Source organism: Vipera ursinii (assembly GCF_947247035.1).
Source record: "Vipera ursinii genome assembly, chromosome: 6".
NCBI lineage: Eukaryota > Metazoa > Chordata > Lepidosauria > Squamata > Viperidae > Vipera > Vipera ursinii.
In genome coordinates this window covers 57,436,589-57,453,321 of record NC_139515.1, presented here as the reverse complement: position 1 = coordinate 57,453,321, position 16,733 = coordinate 57,436,589, and the positions used below count along the sequence as shown (strand labels likewise).

The following is a 16,733-nucleotide window of genomic DNA, read 5'->3' as shown; positions in this document are numbered from 1 at the left end:
ATTCTATAGCAAAGGAGCCTCAGGACTTGCTAACAGCATGAAATAACATGAACTTGGTGAGACTCATATATACTGGTTGGCACTGACACTTTAACCCATAAGCTGCATAGTGACTGAACAATATGGATTTATTTTACTGAATGAAAGGTTTGGCTTCTCCTTGTCTTCACTCCATATGTCCTGCATTTTGTCAAACTTTGTTGGAATTTAAAGAATGTGTGTCCATGGATATAAACTTTAGACTTAATAGAAGAATAGCTTTATGATTAACTGAATGGCCAATTAACATTGCATCATGACTAAACTATCAATATTGCATAAATCTGATTTCGTCCTAGAGGGGGAAAAAGGATTTCTATAAGCTCTGTTCTAGGCAGAAGGCTGTATATGATCACAGCTGATATATGGATATTCCCACAGCAGCTTCTCATGACACTTTTAACTGTCGACAGCCTACAGACTCTAATTTTATTTTTTTTCAAGACCCACTTTCAATTGCCATAGAGAAGCCAGAAAACTCACTTGACACAGAGGTATGCTGTACACATTTATTTCTTCTGGTAAGGTTTATAGCTCAGAACAACATACAGACAAGTCTTTTCTTTAAAGTGCATAGGGAATACAGGGAGAGAGAAAAACAACCACAGAAAGCTCAGAAGCACCAAGTGGCATAAATCAAATCTGAAGGGAGAAACTCAGGTCGCATGTCATCATTTAAAGTAGTTTTCAAAATTTGCCAACAGGATGAGCAACACAGATTTTTCCTTGTTACAGAAACTCTAGAAGCAACGTGGATACTGCTTTCTCCAGTTGGGTGCCTTTCAGATACATCAAACTGCCTTGAGAAGCAGCTATTTGGAAACACACTCAAAACCTTTATGACATACATATGATTGTATTAGATTGTTACTGCTATGCACCAGGGCCTTAAACTGTTAAGGGAGTTGCAGTACATCATAGCTGAAGGACACCAAATTAGGGAAGACTATCTTACATATTTAAGTTATCTGAAAAACCAGAACAAGCCCAGGAGGTGGCAGTGAGGAAGACAAGTGCTATAAATTGTGCTAACATTTAACAAAGCTCCTCTGCAACATATACAAATAAAAATAAAGCAGTAGAGTGAGGCACTGCCTCAGAATTACTGTGAATTGGATAAAAAGCTGATAAAGAAACACATTTGAAAGCGGTTATGTATAGATCCAATCCAGTATGGCAATTCCCCTTAACACTGTCAAGGGAGTAGTCCTGATCCATACCTGATCCAGGAATAAATTGACGTTTATCATAAAGGAGGAATGTAAACAGTGGAGTCACCAAAATGTATATTGGAAACAGGTGTTGGGGAACAGGAGCAGGAAATGGCTAGCAATTTTTGTAAAGGCATATGTTCAGCCAGAATAGGCTGCTAGAATAAACAGATCTTTGGTCTTATTCATTAGGGCTCTCATGATTTTATGAAAAAGCTCCAATTGTATCTTTTTTCAGAATTGTTTTTTTAAAATATTTTAAATCAAAACTGAGAACATCTTATGAGAAGATGGTAGAATCATCATCACGTTGTTTAATGATACACAAGTTCTATTTTAGGAAGTAATACCAAAGCTTGTGTAATACTAACATCAAAAGCATCTATCATGCTATTTCCTTGAGAATGCCTAATCATAATTCATATGGTCAATATACCAGAGCATTACAACAAACATCTTATATAAAACTCCCCTATAAATTGAATAAATTCTAGATTCATTTGGGAGATCTGATGGTCACTAGACTAACTTTCAGTAGCTAATTCAATCTGAATGAATGAATGAATGAATGAATGAATGAATGAATGAATGAATGAATGCAGTCAAGAGACACTAGGACACATAATATCATTCACTGTGTATTATGGATTTGGATATGGAAGATAGGAATAACTAAATGGAAAAAAAGAATAATCCTAAAATAAATAGAGGCAAAAAAAATGAAGGAACTCAAAGAGTGAAGGATGCCAATCAAGGGAATAGTGGCAAAAGGCAGAGTACACTGAAATACCTGTACAATATAAATAGGAGCTTAAATACTTCTACAATATAAACAGGAACTTTTTAATATATTTCATAAATTAAGGTAGCAATATGTTTATACACACATACCCCAATATCCCTGTTTAAATACACACATTCAAACCACCTGGAAAGGAGTCTGCAGACATGTAAATGGCAAACAAAGGGACGAGCAGCTTTCCTTCAAGTCAGGATACTTAAGGATGAACAGTTCAGCTTTCCCAGTCCTAAAACATCTGGGCATAGCCCCCATTCTTCATTAACTGAAGTTTTCATAAAGTCTGACTGACGAGCCTGGTTCTAGACATTGAGCTCCATATTTGTCACTCAGAACACCTGAGATATATGTCTAGAACTGAGTTAGGGAAAAGGAGGAGAAAAAAAGGTGTCAGATATGCCAAGTTTGTCTTCTGAATTAATATTTATACAAGGCAAAATTAACAGTTAACAGCATGTTGGGAGAAGGAAAGATGAAACATCAACCTTATCAAGTCAGCCAGAGAGTAGTCAGAACCAAAATTTTAGTTAAGCATGGTTCGTTGAATAATTTATAATTAGCTAGGTTCTCACATCAAGTTAATCTGCAAACCATAATACACAAATTGTAATTTGATTTCACACATTTTGTTAACCAAACACATAATGGCTTACAACAGTATGCGAACTATATAAATCTCTTTGAACCTATTTAGGATACATGCAGCTCTCCTGCACCAAAGATCACAACAGATTAGAAAAATGAGCCTGCTTTTGCCAGAGAATACCACTAACTGTATTTGAAAGTTCAATCTGAATTAAGAAAACAATTTCCAATTTATCTACTGGAGTTTTATCCATTTTCTTCTTCTTCTTTTTTAAGAAAAAGACTCCCTTTTCAGAGATTCTACAATCTTCTAACATATGGAAATACTCTGCAGAAGTGCAGAAAAAGGCAATTGGTCAGGAAATCTCAACCACATTTCCACATAGCAGCTCTGAAAATTGATCTTTTTTATGTACTTGAGGAATTGGTCAGTTCATCCATGGATACAGAATTCATTCTTCTCTTAAAGGTCTCACTGTCCAATCTGAATCTTATATTCACTTTTTGACCCCAAAAGCACAATACAAATTGTAGGAAAGGAAATAAAAACATAAAAATGCACATTGTCTACATTTAGCTACTATACCACATTTCTGAGTCATGAAAGTTAACTTCTGTATTGGGGAAAACGAATTAAAACATTAAACTTTAATCCGCAATTGTTTACTTGAGGCCTCACTTAACCATTTTCCAGATAAATGAGCCACTGTAAAATCGGAGCATGACAAAGGCCAATTCTTCCCACATCAAAACAGAGAAATCATATAGCTTAGCAGTTGCTCAACATTTTTATTCTGTAATTTACCAGAACATCATTTTGCTTCCTCTTCAATAGAACAATCAAGTTAGTTCTCCACCCTCGTACATGCATGTTTAAAACCCAAGGAATCTTACCTTCTGAGCAAGATCAATAAATTTGATCCTAGAAAGAATCCGCCTCAGTTCCCCATGATTGATTTTGGGATCTGTGTCTTTCAGAGGTACATCCCGGCTCTGTGTCATCAAGGCCCACCGCAGGCGGAGTTTCCAAACTGACAGAACCCCTGGCTGGTGTTCAGAAGTGGGACTTCTTGTCACAGTAATATAAAAGGCATCTTTTTGAAGATCATTTATTCCAACTAACAGACGAGAAGGGAAACCAAAACAACCAGTGACTAGTGAACAATAACTCACATTCAGATTCATAAAGCTAATATTTATTAGCTGCTCTTAAATGAATTCAGGTTTGGCTTCTAGTGCACGGTGATCAGCGGTCTGAAATTGCTATGAATATAAATGGCTCTGCAGAACAGATACAAGGTCACAATCACATAGCATTTTTGACTGCACAATTACAAACAAGCAAAAACAATCTGAATTCTTAGCACGTTTACAACAGCAGAAGTTGTAATTGCAGCAAAACATTTAACACCCATAAATGCAACCAATTTTATTAGAAGAATATAAGATGCCAAGAAAAACACACCTTCGGTATTTTAGATCCTTGACAGCCTAGGCCAGTTTAATGAAATATGCAAATAATGAACTGAATGCATTGTGAATTCAAAGGAGAGATCAATATTTAACTAAGAGGCTTAAGTATTACAAACAACCCAGCAAAAAAGAGAATTGAGCCATTATTAGCCATCACAAACTAGGACAGCTTTCAGCATTTACTTAAGCATACTTGGCTTTTCCTTTCCTATTTTTCCTGGCATACTCACTAGATGAAGCAATTACTGGGTCTGTCGTATTACTCAGGTCCAAAAGGACTGAAGGGAAAGTAGGATGAAGAAGATAAAGATGGTGAATCCTTGGCCTGGGTTCCTAAAACAGCAGCAACAACAGCAGCAGTCATAAAGGGCCCCTGTTTAATTCATCCCACTCATTGCAACAGAATTAAAGTAGACCTTTTACACCAGGGGTGTCAAACTCACAACATCATGTGACGTGTCACAACTTTTTTTCCCCATTGCCAGCAATGGGATGGGCACGATTTCACTATGATGCATCTTGCCCGTGGGCCGGCAGTTTGACACCCCTGTTGTAGACCAATTTCATAGCCCCAGCCAGCATGACTAGGGGTAAAGGGTGATGACAGCTATACTGCAAAACACAAGATTACACAGTGTAATAAAAAGAATCTAAAGCAACTTGGAACAGAGATGAAAAAAGCTTCTAATGTTCAAACAGCAATCAGTACATGGATGTTTCCAGTTATTACCTTCTTCAAATTCCCATAAAAATCAGTCTATGTATGCATGTCAATTATCACTATTTCATCTTGCTGCCTCCTCTACTAACCTCAATATTGATAAGTTAAATTAGCAGAGTTTACAATAACTGCCAGTGTTCCTTGAAAAAAGTGTTGAGTCAGATTTTATTTTATTTTATTTTTATTTTAATTCATTTTATTATTTATTTTATTCCAAGAGAAGGGGGGAAGGCAGTGATTTGCCCAAATCCATAAGTTAAGGAAGACTCAAGACTGCACTTTATATGTTTGTTAGTATCGCCTAAGTTAATAACGATAGCAACAGTGATATGAAAGAAACTAAAATGAAAACAAGAATTTAAAAAGTTTGCTTTTTAACCTTCTAATGTTTTCTTCTCATAGGTATTCCGATGATCATGTGTTATCAATGGAGGAAAAGCACAGATAGGGTGAGGAAAAGTCATTAGAAAGAACAGAAACACAACAATAACATATGAGTACCAGATTTCTCTCTTACTATCCTAGCCCTTATTTATTAAAAGTATTTTCTTCAACTCCTTACATACGTAATGGCTGTGTAGATTTATCAGACTTAACATTAAGCATTTGGTCAATTACTGTGTGTAGCGATATAGCTTGGTTGAGATGAATAAAGACTGTTTATGTAAGCATGGCATGAAGATTATCTCAAGGTGGTCAAAGCTGCATTGCAGTAATAAATATTACTACTGCTTACTGACAGAGTAATAAGCTCCTTTATTAAGACAGATGAAAGCATGAATACTGATATTTTCAAAGACATGCACACTCTTGTAGTTGCTAAATAGTTCTCCTAAAATGTAAGGTGAGTTCCCTATCTTGGATTTATATCTAGGGCAGCAGTAATTTCATAGCATGCCAGGTTAAATACAGGTTCAAAGTAAACATGGTTACATCGTCCAACATATATGATGTGACAAACGTGTCCAACTCACTATGATTAAAAAGTTTAATGAAACTGGCAAGCATTTGAAAAATAATCAGCATTCCTGATATGGAAAAATATTTACCCTTTCTAAGGTAGCTAGTATGAAATTTCAGAGGAAAACACAATTTAATATTTTCAGATGATTTGGTCTGTAGCTTCCATAATTTGCCAATGGCAATTAGGATACATGGGAATAAAAAGCTCACCTATTCAGAACTGGAATTTGCTTCCAAATCCAGTTTAATATTCTTACAATCTCATAATCGGAGATTATGCTTTAAAATGCATAATGCCTGGATTTTGCAGCTACTATACTGCAGTACGCCAATGCTTTTTGCCAAAGGACATATGTAAATATGGGGGGTGGGGGGAGAGAGAAAGAAATGTAATCTTTACTACACTAGGAGAAGAGAGACCCAAGGATTTAGTCTTCCTATAGTCATTGAAGCTGGCTGGGTGACTTTGAGCCAGTCTCTCTCTCTCTCTCTCTCTCTCTCTCTCTCTCTCTCTCTCTCTCTCTCTCTCTCTCTCTCCCTCTCTCCCTCCCTCCCTCCCCCCCTCTCTCTCTGCCCTAGATAGAAAAATTAACCCTTTATCTATCTACCAACCTGATCTACACAGCATGGTAGATTATGGCCCATAACTTTCAGGGAAGAATCCTTTGATTCAAGCTGATGACAGATGTGTATGTGTTTAAATAAAAAAAAATGGGCCAGGAAGATATTCACAGAAATATATTTCCCCCAAAAAATATTGTTTCAAAGTCCCAGAAACACATAAAATAAAAAAAAGAAGATAAAATGGGCAAAATGTTTTTCATGCCCTTATATAACTGCAGCTTGTTTTCAACAATAATTAGATAGTGTGGTTTCAGGGCAAATGCCTCCTCCAAACTCAAGAACTCTGCACTCACCAAGCTTTTGAAGAGAGATTGCTTCTCATTAGCCCAGAAAAGAAAGACAGATTTTTTGTCCGACGTCAGCACTGACAGTGCATCTGACTTTCTCATGTGATACGGCAGCTCATAACTCCAAACTGGCTGTCCTGATTTACCATTCACAACCAGAATCTGAAAACAAAGAAACCCAGAATTAGCAAGATAAAACTTCAGGGGAGAAGAGGGGAAAAGTGGAAGAGAAGTGAAAAGGGGATTAAACACAAACTTCTGTTGTGTTCCCTTTAATTACCATTCTTAAAAGATACACATTAAATGCCAAGATGCCATTAATGTCTAGTTTGGTCCTTAATCCTCAGAAATGAATGATCATATGATAAGCATAATCAAATGCTTGTGGTCACTGTTTAGAAAAAAGCATATGAACAGACACATTTAAATGACTTGGACATTGTGCTGCCATTAACCACAACTTGTAGGAATTAAAATCCAAAACACCAGGGGAAGGGAATTAGAACTCAAGTAATAAATACTCCTTGTCACAATGGATCAACTGTAAAGTGCACATTGGGCAGATATGCAAATCTTTCTCAATCTGGTGCTTTTCAAATGCAAAATTTCCAACCAGCATTGGGTTGAGAAAAAATGCAATAAACATTTACTTTGGAGCTACCTGCCTTGAATAATTAGATTGCACAGGATTGTACTGTAAGAAAGCAGTGACTGCACCTTTCTAGAGACATTTCCATGCCGTGCCTGAAGCATGAAGTCCAAAGTTTGATCATCATTGAAGAACCCTGGGCAAGGCTGGCTGCAAAAATGAAGAAAGCAGTCAGACTGAAAAGTGGACAAAGCAAACATCCTATGTCCATGCCTGGAGAGAAGTAACGTTTCCTTCATTGGAGGAAGTAACTTCATTGAAGTAACTTTTCCTTCATTCCTTCTGCATTCCAGACTTTGTCAGAAGTCCAGACTTTGTCAGAAGATACCAGACTGCTTGTCCACTGAATCTGCTCTCCTAACCAATAATTATCATGAGGGGGTCCTTGGTGCTCTCTGAGCTTGCTTGTTTTCTTGCAAACATTTCATTACCCTAACTAGGTAACATCATCCGTGTTAGTAGGGACTGCTGCTTGCTGTCAGTTTATATTCTGGGGTCTTGCTTGTCTGGGTTGGTGGGGACGGTCTTAAGGATTCTTGTTGGGCTCTTTGGCAATTTCTTGATTGGGGTATTGTTTACTTGATTGTTGGTCTGAAGTTGACCTTGGAGTTAATCTATGCTGATCTGAGTGCTGATTACTGGTGGAGAGGTGCTGGAGTCTTTTTCTCTTTGGGGCTAGTTGATTGTCTCTTTTGCATAGTCTATAGATGCTGTTAATGCCTATGTGTCTATTGATGGCTGATTTGTCAGAGTTCCAGGCTTCTAGAAATTCCCTGGCATTTTTGGATTTGGCCTGGTCTAGGATTGTCACATTTTCCCAATTAAAACTATGGTTAAATCTGTCTAAGGTAAAAGGTAAAGGTTCCCCCGCACATGCGTGCTAGTCGTTTCCGACTCTAGGGGCCGGTGCTCATCTCCGTTTCATAGCCGAAGAGCCAGCGCTTGTCCGAGGACATCTCCGTGGTCATGTGGCCGGCATGACTAGTACGGAACGCTGTTACCTTCCCACCGTAGTGGTCCCTATTTTTCTACTTGCATTTTTACGTGCTTTCGAACTGCTAGGTTGGCAGAAGCTGGGACGAGTAACAGGCGCTCACTCTGCTACGCGGCACTCGGGATTCGACCCGCCAAACTGCCGACCTTCTGGTCGACAAGTTCAGCGTCCTAACCCACTGAGCCACCGCGTCCCCTGTCTACGTGTTGTGAAATCTGTCTACGTGTTGTGAAATTAAAGAATTTTCATCATGCCTTTTGACTACCAGTTAGTGTTCGTGGATGCATTCTAACATCCTAAGCAAACCAAAAGATCCAGCTACCCGAGAAGAAAAAACAGGAGTCATTTATTCTACAACATACAGTGTAAGATTGGCAACAGCCACTATGTAGAACAAACTGGCAGAAGCCTGGCAGAATGCATCCATGAACATCCATGGCATAAACTAAAGACGTATTTGTTTATCTAACACCAAAGGAATAAATGAGCCAAACAACTACAAAGGGGAAATATGGCTACAAATTGCTCACTTGAAGCCGAGAAAGGCCAGTCAGATTCATGAAAGGAGAACTTTCCATTAATAATAAGGGTTACTAGCAAGAAAGTGGCAGGTAAGTGAATAACTGTCTAGTCAAAAATAGAATAAGTTCCCTGCTTCCATAATGATAAATGCTGATGTTGATTTCAGTAATTATTTTCCTCTACATTTTAACTTATTTTCATGTCTAAGAATCATTTTAAGACACATTACAGACATGTTATATTAATGGAATAATTAAAAAAACTCCAGCCATCAAAGGTTCAGATGAATATATCCAGTGCTTTTTTTTGTAAAAGAAAAAGGTGCTGGAACTCACACATGTCATACAACCCGCCTTGCCTACCCTACAAGGTTCCATCCAAAAAAGGTGCCGGAACTCTGTTCTGAGCGTTCTATGAGAAAAAAAGCCCTGAATATATCTGCTTTCAGTTGCTTAGAGCTGTTCTCCAGTGGCTCTTCACAAACAGATAAACTTGACCCAACTTGATGATTCACTAGATGCCGCTGAATGCCAACTCCCCCAAACCCTAGCCAGTTTAACCAAGTTTAATGAAAGCTGATTTAAGAGAAAAACAAAGCTGAGAAGAAACACCTATAAATTAACACTAACAAGAGTTGTTCCCCATTAATCTGCCATTACATATAAGCTTGACAGCAGAAGCAGAAAAAGTCACAGCCCCCCCCCCCAATCTAGTAACCTGTCAATATCCGGCTGCTCTAGAGTCCAACGCTGTTCCAAATCCTGACCTTGCAGTAAAGTCAAACCATGTTCAGTGGTGATCAAAAGGTCACTGCAATTGCTGTCAGGAGACTTCACTGCCTGTAGAAACACAACACCTCCACTGCAAGATGCAGAGAGCAAACATAAGTAATGAGTAAATTACAGTAATGTCAATCATTTTTCCAATATACTCAATTCCTACTGCTTTTCTGGTCACGGACTCATGGCAGCAGTGTTGTAGAGAAAAGGTTTCCCATTTTTTCTTCTAATGTCTTGTTTTTTTAAATTTCCAATCTATTGTATCAGCCTAGAGCTTTCTGATGGCCTCTGCTTCAAGTATTAACCAGGTCTGTACCTTCTTTTTTATTTTTCTGTTATTATTATAAAAGCAATAAAAATTTATCTTAAAAAATAATTCTGACTCAGTTTAGCCTTCCTAGATTAGCCAATGCTGGGTAATTACTACCATTCATTCAGCAGGATGTTATTGTGGTTTCTGTCCTTGGAGTCTTCTAATTTTAATCTCACAACAATTGTGCTGGGTATTTGAGGCTCAGAGAAAGCACTTGGGCCAACACATTTATCCTATCCCTTATAGCTTTTTTAATAGAAAAAGAGTGAAGGAGAACTGTTAGTGTCCAAGCATTCTTATAAGAAAGGGTTACCAAATGCAGGTAGATGCTGAGACAAACTCTCAATCAAACCATAGTTAAATTCCCATGAAGGAGAAAGTTCTGTAAATAGTCTGGAGCAACATCTAAACCAGGGCTTTTCAACCAGTGGCACGGGTACCATCTGTAGCACATTGGCACCTAGCAGGTGGTACGCGACCATCCTAGAAAAGTGGTAGCTGGGGAAGAGAATGAGCTGAATCAGTGGCAGTACTGCACAAGCCTGAGCGAGAGATGGCTGGAGCTGCAGGGCTGTCAGGGCTCAGCAGAAGTGCCAGGATCAGCACCAGGCTACAGCTGGAAAGCAGCACTGATCCTGGTGCTTCTGCTGAGCCCAGAAGAAGCGCCGATCAGCTGGAATGTTGCAGCATCTCCAAGGTCTTGTGATTTACATTCAGATGCTTGGCAGCTGATTCATATTTATGACAGTCACAGTGTCCCAGGGTCATGTGAAGTGACCAAAACCTGCTGCAACCACCCAGCTGAGTGGGGGGGGAATAAAAACCAAACACCCCCACCCCACCCCTGCTACCAATCCTCAACAGAAATGCTCACAACAATGAAAACCTCAGACAGGAGGAAGAGCACCACCGGGCGGCCAGGCAGGTGTCTTGCTTGGCTGTGGCTTGGGGGGCACTTTTTTCAGTGGCATCATAACTTCGAACAGTCACTAAGCGAACTTTTTTTTCCTTTTTTTTTGATCATCAAGTTTTTGACACCTTGCTAGGCGACTGGTGGTACTCAGATGTTGCCATATCCTAAAAGTGGTACAATGGGTGAAAAGGTTGAAAAGCCCTGATCTAAACAACTTGTGTATTGCTGGAAGTATGTGAGAGACACTTCAGACTTTTACTTTTTAAGCCCACCAGAAATATTGCAGAATAATTTGAACAGAATATTAAAAACTAATTCCAGTATAAAATGTTTGTGTTAGGGTTAAGGCAATTGTCCTGCACTTTGCTAAGGAATAAATAGAGTATATAGGTAGTCCTTGACTTAGGACCACAATTGGGGCTAAAATTTCTGTTAAGCAAGGCAATTGGAAATTTTTATCACCTTTTTGCCACGGTTGTAAAGTGAAGTGAATTACTGCAGTTCTTAAGTGAATCATGTGGTTGTTAAGCAAATCTAGCTTCCCCCATTGACTCTGCTTGTTGGAATCCAGCTGGGAAGGTCTCAAATGGCAATCACACAGCCCTGGGATGCTGCAGTCTTTATAAATACATGCAGGTTGTCAAGTGCCTAAATTTTGATTACTTTTTATTTATATGGCTGCCCAACTCACTCTCAATGACCCTGGGTGGTTTACAAGGATAAAATCCTAATGCATGACTTCCCTCGGGAGTCATGGCTCAAAAATTGTTGTTCATTATTTCATCGAATTAAAGGTCATGACAAAAAGAGTTTTTTGTAATACATACATATTACCAGTGCATGACGCATTGCTCTTGCCCAATTGCAATTTTAGTTTAATCTTAGTTTTACAGTATATGTATATTGGACTTGGATCAACAACAATAAAAATAATCAAACAGTCAACTTCAATGGTCTACATAATGAAAGGAAAAACACTCCTTTAAGCAGTTGCAACCATTTAAAAAAAAAGAAAACCTATATCATCACACTCATTTCTTTAAATCTTTAGCCAGCTGAAGTTTCATGCCTTTCACACTGAATTAGGAGTGGGTGATTCACAAATTTCACTGTAGAGAAAAGATAGTGTCCCACCTGTAAATATCAATGAACTCTAACATATTGACTGATCTGTGTTTCTCCCACTCTGGTTCTTCGTGCTGCAGCACTGGAGGGAAATTATCATGATTTCTGGCCTGAGCAAAGATATCTCGTAAAGCAACTGCATAGACCGGACCTAGGTAGAAAGGAAATTCAAAGTCTAAAATTCTCTTGTCTTTGATAAAGCAGGTATGAAATCAGTCAGAAGCTGGAAAGCTAAAAACATTCAGGTTGCAGTAGGGACATCCCATCATTATGAGAGCCTTTATATGTATACAGATAAAAAAATAGCCATTCTACTATGATCATATTTTAGTTTACTAGATCTTGGAGACTTTATTGTGGATCTGTGGATTTTTCTATCAGAACCATTTACATTTAGTCTTCAGGCTTTATCAGACAAGACATGGCAAACCCTGGACTCACTTAGTGAAACACATGAACTACTTCTGCACTACAGGCCAATACATGTTTCAAGACTCATTTATAGCATTTATAAAATTCTCCTACAAGACTCTTTGCGTTTGCACTAATGTGACAAATTATTATTGTGGTTGATCGCATAGTCAGCCAGATGTTTAGGGTGGATTGGGCATTTTTACCTACCTATCAAGTCCTTTCCAAGTCCTGGGAAAGGCAGATGTTGTTTGATGACGTTAAAAGTATTGTTGCAGCATGTAAGTTTTTCCAAATAAAGCTGTCTTTTGCAATTGGCTGATGTTGGTTTTGTCAATGCTGATGGTGTTCAAGTGGTGCTCCAGATGTTTTTGGATTGCACCTAAGGTGCATATTAATATTGATACTATCTTTGCTTTCTTTTGCCATAATCATCCTACTTCTCTTTGCATGCCTTTGTATTCAGTGCTGTTGTAACTTTGAATGCTCACAAAACAAACTGTTGTAAGTCGAGGACTGCCTGTACTCTCTTCACGTGTTCAATTCTAATTTCTTAAGTTTAGTGTGCTTGATGTTGTCAACTTGAAGGATATCCAGGTATCTGTAGTGATCTTCTTCAGACTCTTGATGTTATTTCCAATAGGGCATCTAGATTCCTTCCATTTCCACTATTTTCCCCTGTTGATGGTAAGGGTGATACATTTGTCCAGTCCAAATTCCATTGCAATATCTTAGCCGTATTTACGGTCGGTATTGAGCAGTGATTCTATTTCAGATGGTGCTTTTCCATACAGCTTCAGTTTCCCCATGTAAAAGAAGTGGGATAGCCTGGCAGATGCTTTTGATGTTTGATAGCCATGGCCTGACTTGTTCTGTTTTGTTGACAGAGGAATCAGTGCAATGACAAACAGTAGTGGTGATAGTGAGACTCCTTGAAAGATTCCACTCTTGCTAATAATCTCTCCCAGTCTATCACCATTGACCAGCAACTATGCCTCCCACTATGCCATTGCACAAAGAGCCTAATATTTCTATTGACTCCTTCCAGGCACTTGATTATCCAGTTATGTGGCAGGGAGTTGAATGCCTTCTTTTACATTCAAGTTGATGATCCTTCTCTTGCAGTTTTCCAAAATCATTTTGTTAATTAGAAGCTGCTCTTTTGTTCTTCTGCTGTTTGGGCCATTTCCTTTCGGCTCAGGTATCGTTATATTTTTAGCTTTTTTATATGACAGAAATTGGTACTTTTCTAAGTGATATAGTGCCGGTTATATGTATATATGAAATAAAAGCTTTTTAAAAGATACTAAATATGGTTGGGTTTTACAGAAAAGTAATGCCCATAGTGATTTTATTTCCCCACCATGCCAATTAGATATTCTTTAGGAATGTAAATTGCTATGCTTGATATTTATTTATTTTTTTATTTTATTAAATTTGTATACCGCCCTTCTCCCGAAGGACTCAGATATGATTTTGGCATTTATAAATTAAAGAAATAAATATCCTGAAGGTGAAGCCCATGAAATGCTTGTCGTCACAACCAAAGTGATGCTGCCAGGGTTTATGGGTGAAACTCTTTCTGTGTTAATTTCAATGTGATTTAGAAATAAGAATAAGAAAGCAACTGGACATTTTACCAAAGCCGAACAGGATGTAGACTGCTCCATGGCTGGTGATATAAGTCTGTGGACCAATCAGTTTTCCTCTTCTGTTGATATTGTATTTCACAGGTCCTCCCACAGGCTTTCCAGTTTTACCCGATATCAGGATAAAGCTTAATTCTGGCTATGTAAGAAAAAAAAGGTAGAAGAAATGTGAAGATGGAAATCCAATCTCACTCTATCTAATGCACATCCAAGAAAGACTGACTTTAAAAAAAAATTTCTAGCAGCATCCTGTTAATCTTATCAGATCCTTATTTAGCAAATCTATCTGAGGGTCAGATGCTGTGGGGAAAGTTGAGCCTAGCATATTACAGCAGTTTTCAAATTAACAAAAATCTATAATGTTTTTCTGCTTTGGAAAAGAAGGCTGGCACATTCTGGAAGACTATTCATTAAGCAATTATTCTAGCCTTGCCTAATATGTTACTCTCTAAATATCTTGGACACCCTGTTGGAAAAGGCTGGAAGAAAACTATAAGGAAATAGTGTTTTCAGATCTTCTTCCTTCCTGCCCCAGGTTTGGGAAATGCACCCTACCTGTGTTTTACCAATGGTCAAGACCATCAAATCGCTGACTCGATCTCCATCCACATCAGGTATAACAACAGCTGGAGCAGCCAAAATTCCATTAGGAAAGTGGGAGGAATCAAAGGTCCAAACTGGCTTCCCTAAAGGATGATATATAATAAAAATTTGTATCAGCCAAGAAGCATCTTACAAACTGGCTAGGGTTTACAGGTAGGGTGTGCTCAGTTGGTGAGGGTATAGGGTAGGTGGCAATTGAACAAACTTCAACCAAAAGCTGGCCACATCTATCAAGCGCTCAACTTAACACTTTCCAGGTATGTTAGGATTGCAACTCCAATAATTTATTTTCTAAAGAACATTGGAAATACAAGTAATTAAGTCAGATCCAAGGTTCCCAACCCTGCACTGCATTTTCCCAGGGCTGCCCCAGCAAACCCACAGGATTGTCAGTTATTACTTAATAAACAGAACTTTTATTGCTGATGAGCAGAGTTTGGGAACCACTAGGGGCACCATGAACTCAACATATTTGGAAACCTTTATCTTCGGTTTTTTTTTTCCATATTTGATGACAATGTCCTAGATTTATAGGTAGTTCTTGACTTATGACAACAACTGAGATCAGAATTTTGCTCATAAGCCATTGCAGTCTAAAGTCGAGTCACATGAGACCGGACTTGATTTTAAGATTATTTTCCAATATTTGTTAAGTGAATCACTATAGTTGTTAAGCAAGTCACATGGTCATACGTCTAAATCCAGCTTACCCAATAGGTGTTCTTTGCTGTAAAACATTAAAAAAAATCACAAAATGCAATCACATGACCACAGGATGCTGCAACCTGTCATAAATACAAGCCAGTTACCAAACATCCAAAATGTAATCACATGATTGCAGACTGAACAGAAACTGTAACACCTCCTTCACTTGAGACAAAGTGCTATAGAGTATTGAATGCCAAGACAGCTAGACAGAGGAACAGTTTTTCCCTCATGCCATCACTCTGCTGAACATCTAATTCTCAGTTCTGTCTAATGTGTATGCATACCTACACACAGAGTGAGGGTATTATTGCTGTAATTAATAATAATAAACCTTTATTGTCAAAGTACAACATGTGTACTTTGAGATTAGCTGAGCCTCCCCCCGTGCTCTCTCCCCCCAACACACACTGACAACAAACCCTCCATCCCACCACACTATGTGAACCAACTACACCACACACCGGCCTCCCAAGTCAATTCTGCATAAGATTATGTCCCATTTAAAAGCCTAACAGCCCACGGATAAAAGCTATTTTTCAGCCTGTTGGTACAGCTGGCTATATTCCTATATCTCCTCCTCCTAATATTATTATTAGTTATTAGTAAATATATTACCCAAACGTACACTGAGTTAATTATGTGTGTCCCAGGGCACTCTGTGCATTCATTGGAAATAATATAAGGTAAAGGTAAAGGTTCCCCCACACATGCGTGCTAGTCGTTTCTGACTCTAGGGGCCAGTGCTCATCTCCGTTTCAAAGCCGAAGAGCCAGCGCTTGTCCGAGGACGTCTCCGTGGTCATGTGGCCAGCATGACTAGACGCCAAAGGCGCACGGAACGCTGTTACCTTCCCACCGTAGTGGTCCCTATTTTTCTACTTGCATTTTTTTTACGTGCTTTCGAACTGCTAGGTTGGCAGAAGCTGGGACGAGTAACAGGCGCTCACTCTGTTATGCGGCACTCGGGATTCGACCTGCCAAACTGCCGACCTTCTGATCGACAAGCTCAGCGTCCTAACCCACTGAGCCACCGCGTCCCTTGGAAATAATATACAATTCCCCTATATAAAAATGGCAAGTCAAGCTATGGAAGTATGCATAAATGTCAAAAATAATCTAGTAACTGAAAAATAAATATAAATTTAACTTAAGCTGGAAACCATTAATAGATTATAATTCTACATATGAATATGTACAATCAACATAATGCATTAGTTTTTTCTTGATTCATGAAGCAATTTTTAGATGAGACAGAATTTTTTATTAGTTTTCTGTTCTCACATAAAATTCCTATTATACTGGCTATACAACCAGATTGCATGTGGGTGTGGTTAATCTGATCTACCTTCAGTTCTTGCTCTTCATG

General features: G+C 38.5%; 1 protein-coding gene across 1 annotated transcript in view; it reads right to left on the bottom strand.

Moving 5' to 3' along the window:
* Positions 1-540: 540 nt before the first annotated feature.
* The window catches only part of FAM234B (family with sequence similarity 234 member B), a 30,664-nt gene continuing 14,471 nt past the window's right edge, over positions 541-16,733 (bottom strand). The window contains exons 5-13 of the mRNA XM_083366748.1: positions 14,613-14,743; positions 14,049-14,196; positions 12,007-12,148; positions 9,585-9,728; positions 7,420-7,501; positions 6,709-6,864; positions 4,338-4,440; positions 3,529-3,752; positions 541-2,406 (exon numbers count right to left, since the gene is read on the bottom strand). Coding sequence (XP_083222874.1) covers positions 2,401-2,406; positions 3,529-3,752; positions 4,338-4,440; positions 6,709-6,864; positions 7,420-7,501; positions 9,585-9,728; positions 12,007-12,148; positions 14,049-14,196; positions 14,613-14,743 — 1,136 coding nt within the window. The 3' untranslated portion in view covers positions 541-2,400. The remainder of the gene's footprint in view (positions 2,407-3,528; positions 3,753-4,337; positions 4,441-6,708; positions 6,865-7,419; positions 7,502-9,584; positions 9,729-12,006; positions 12,149-14,048; positions 14,197-14,612; positions 14,744-16,733) is intronic.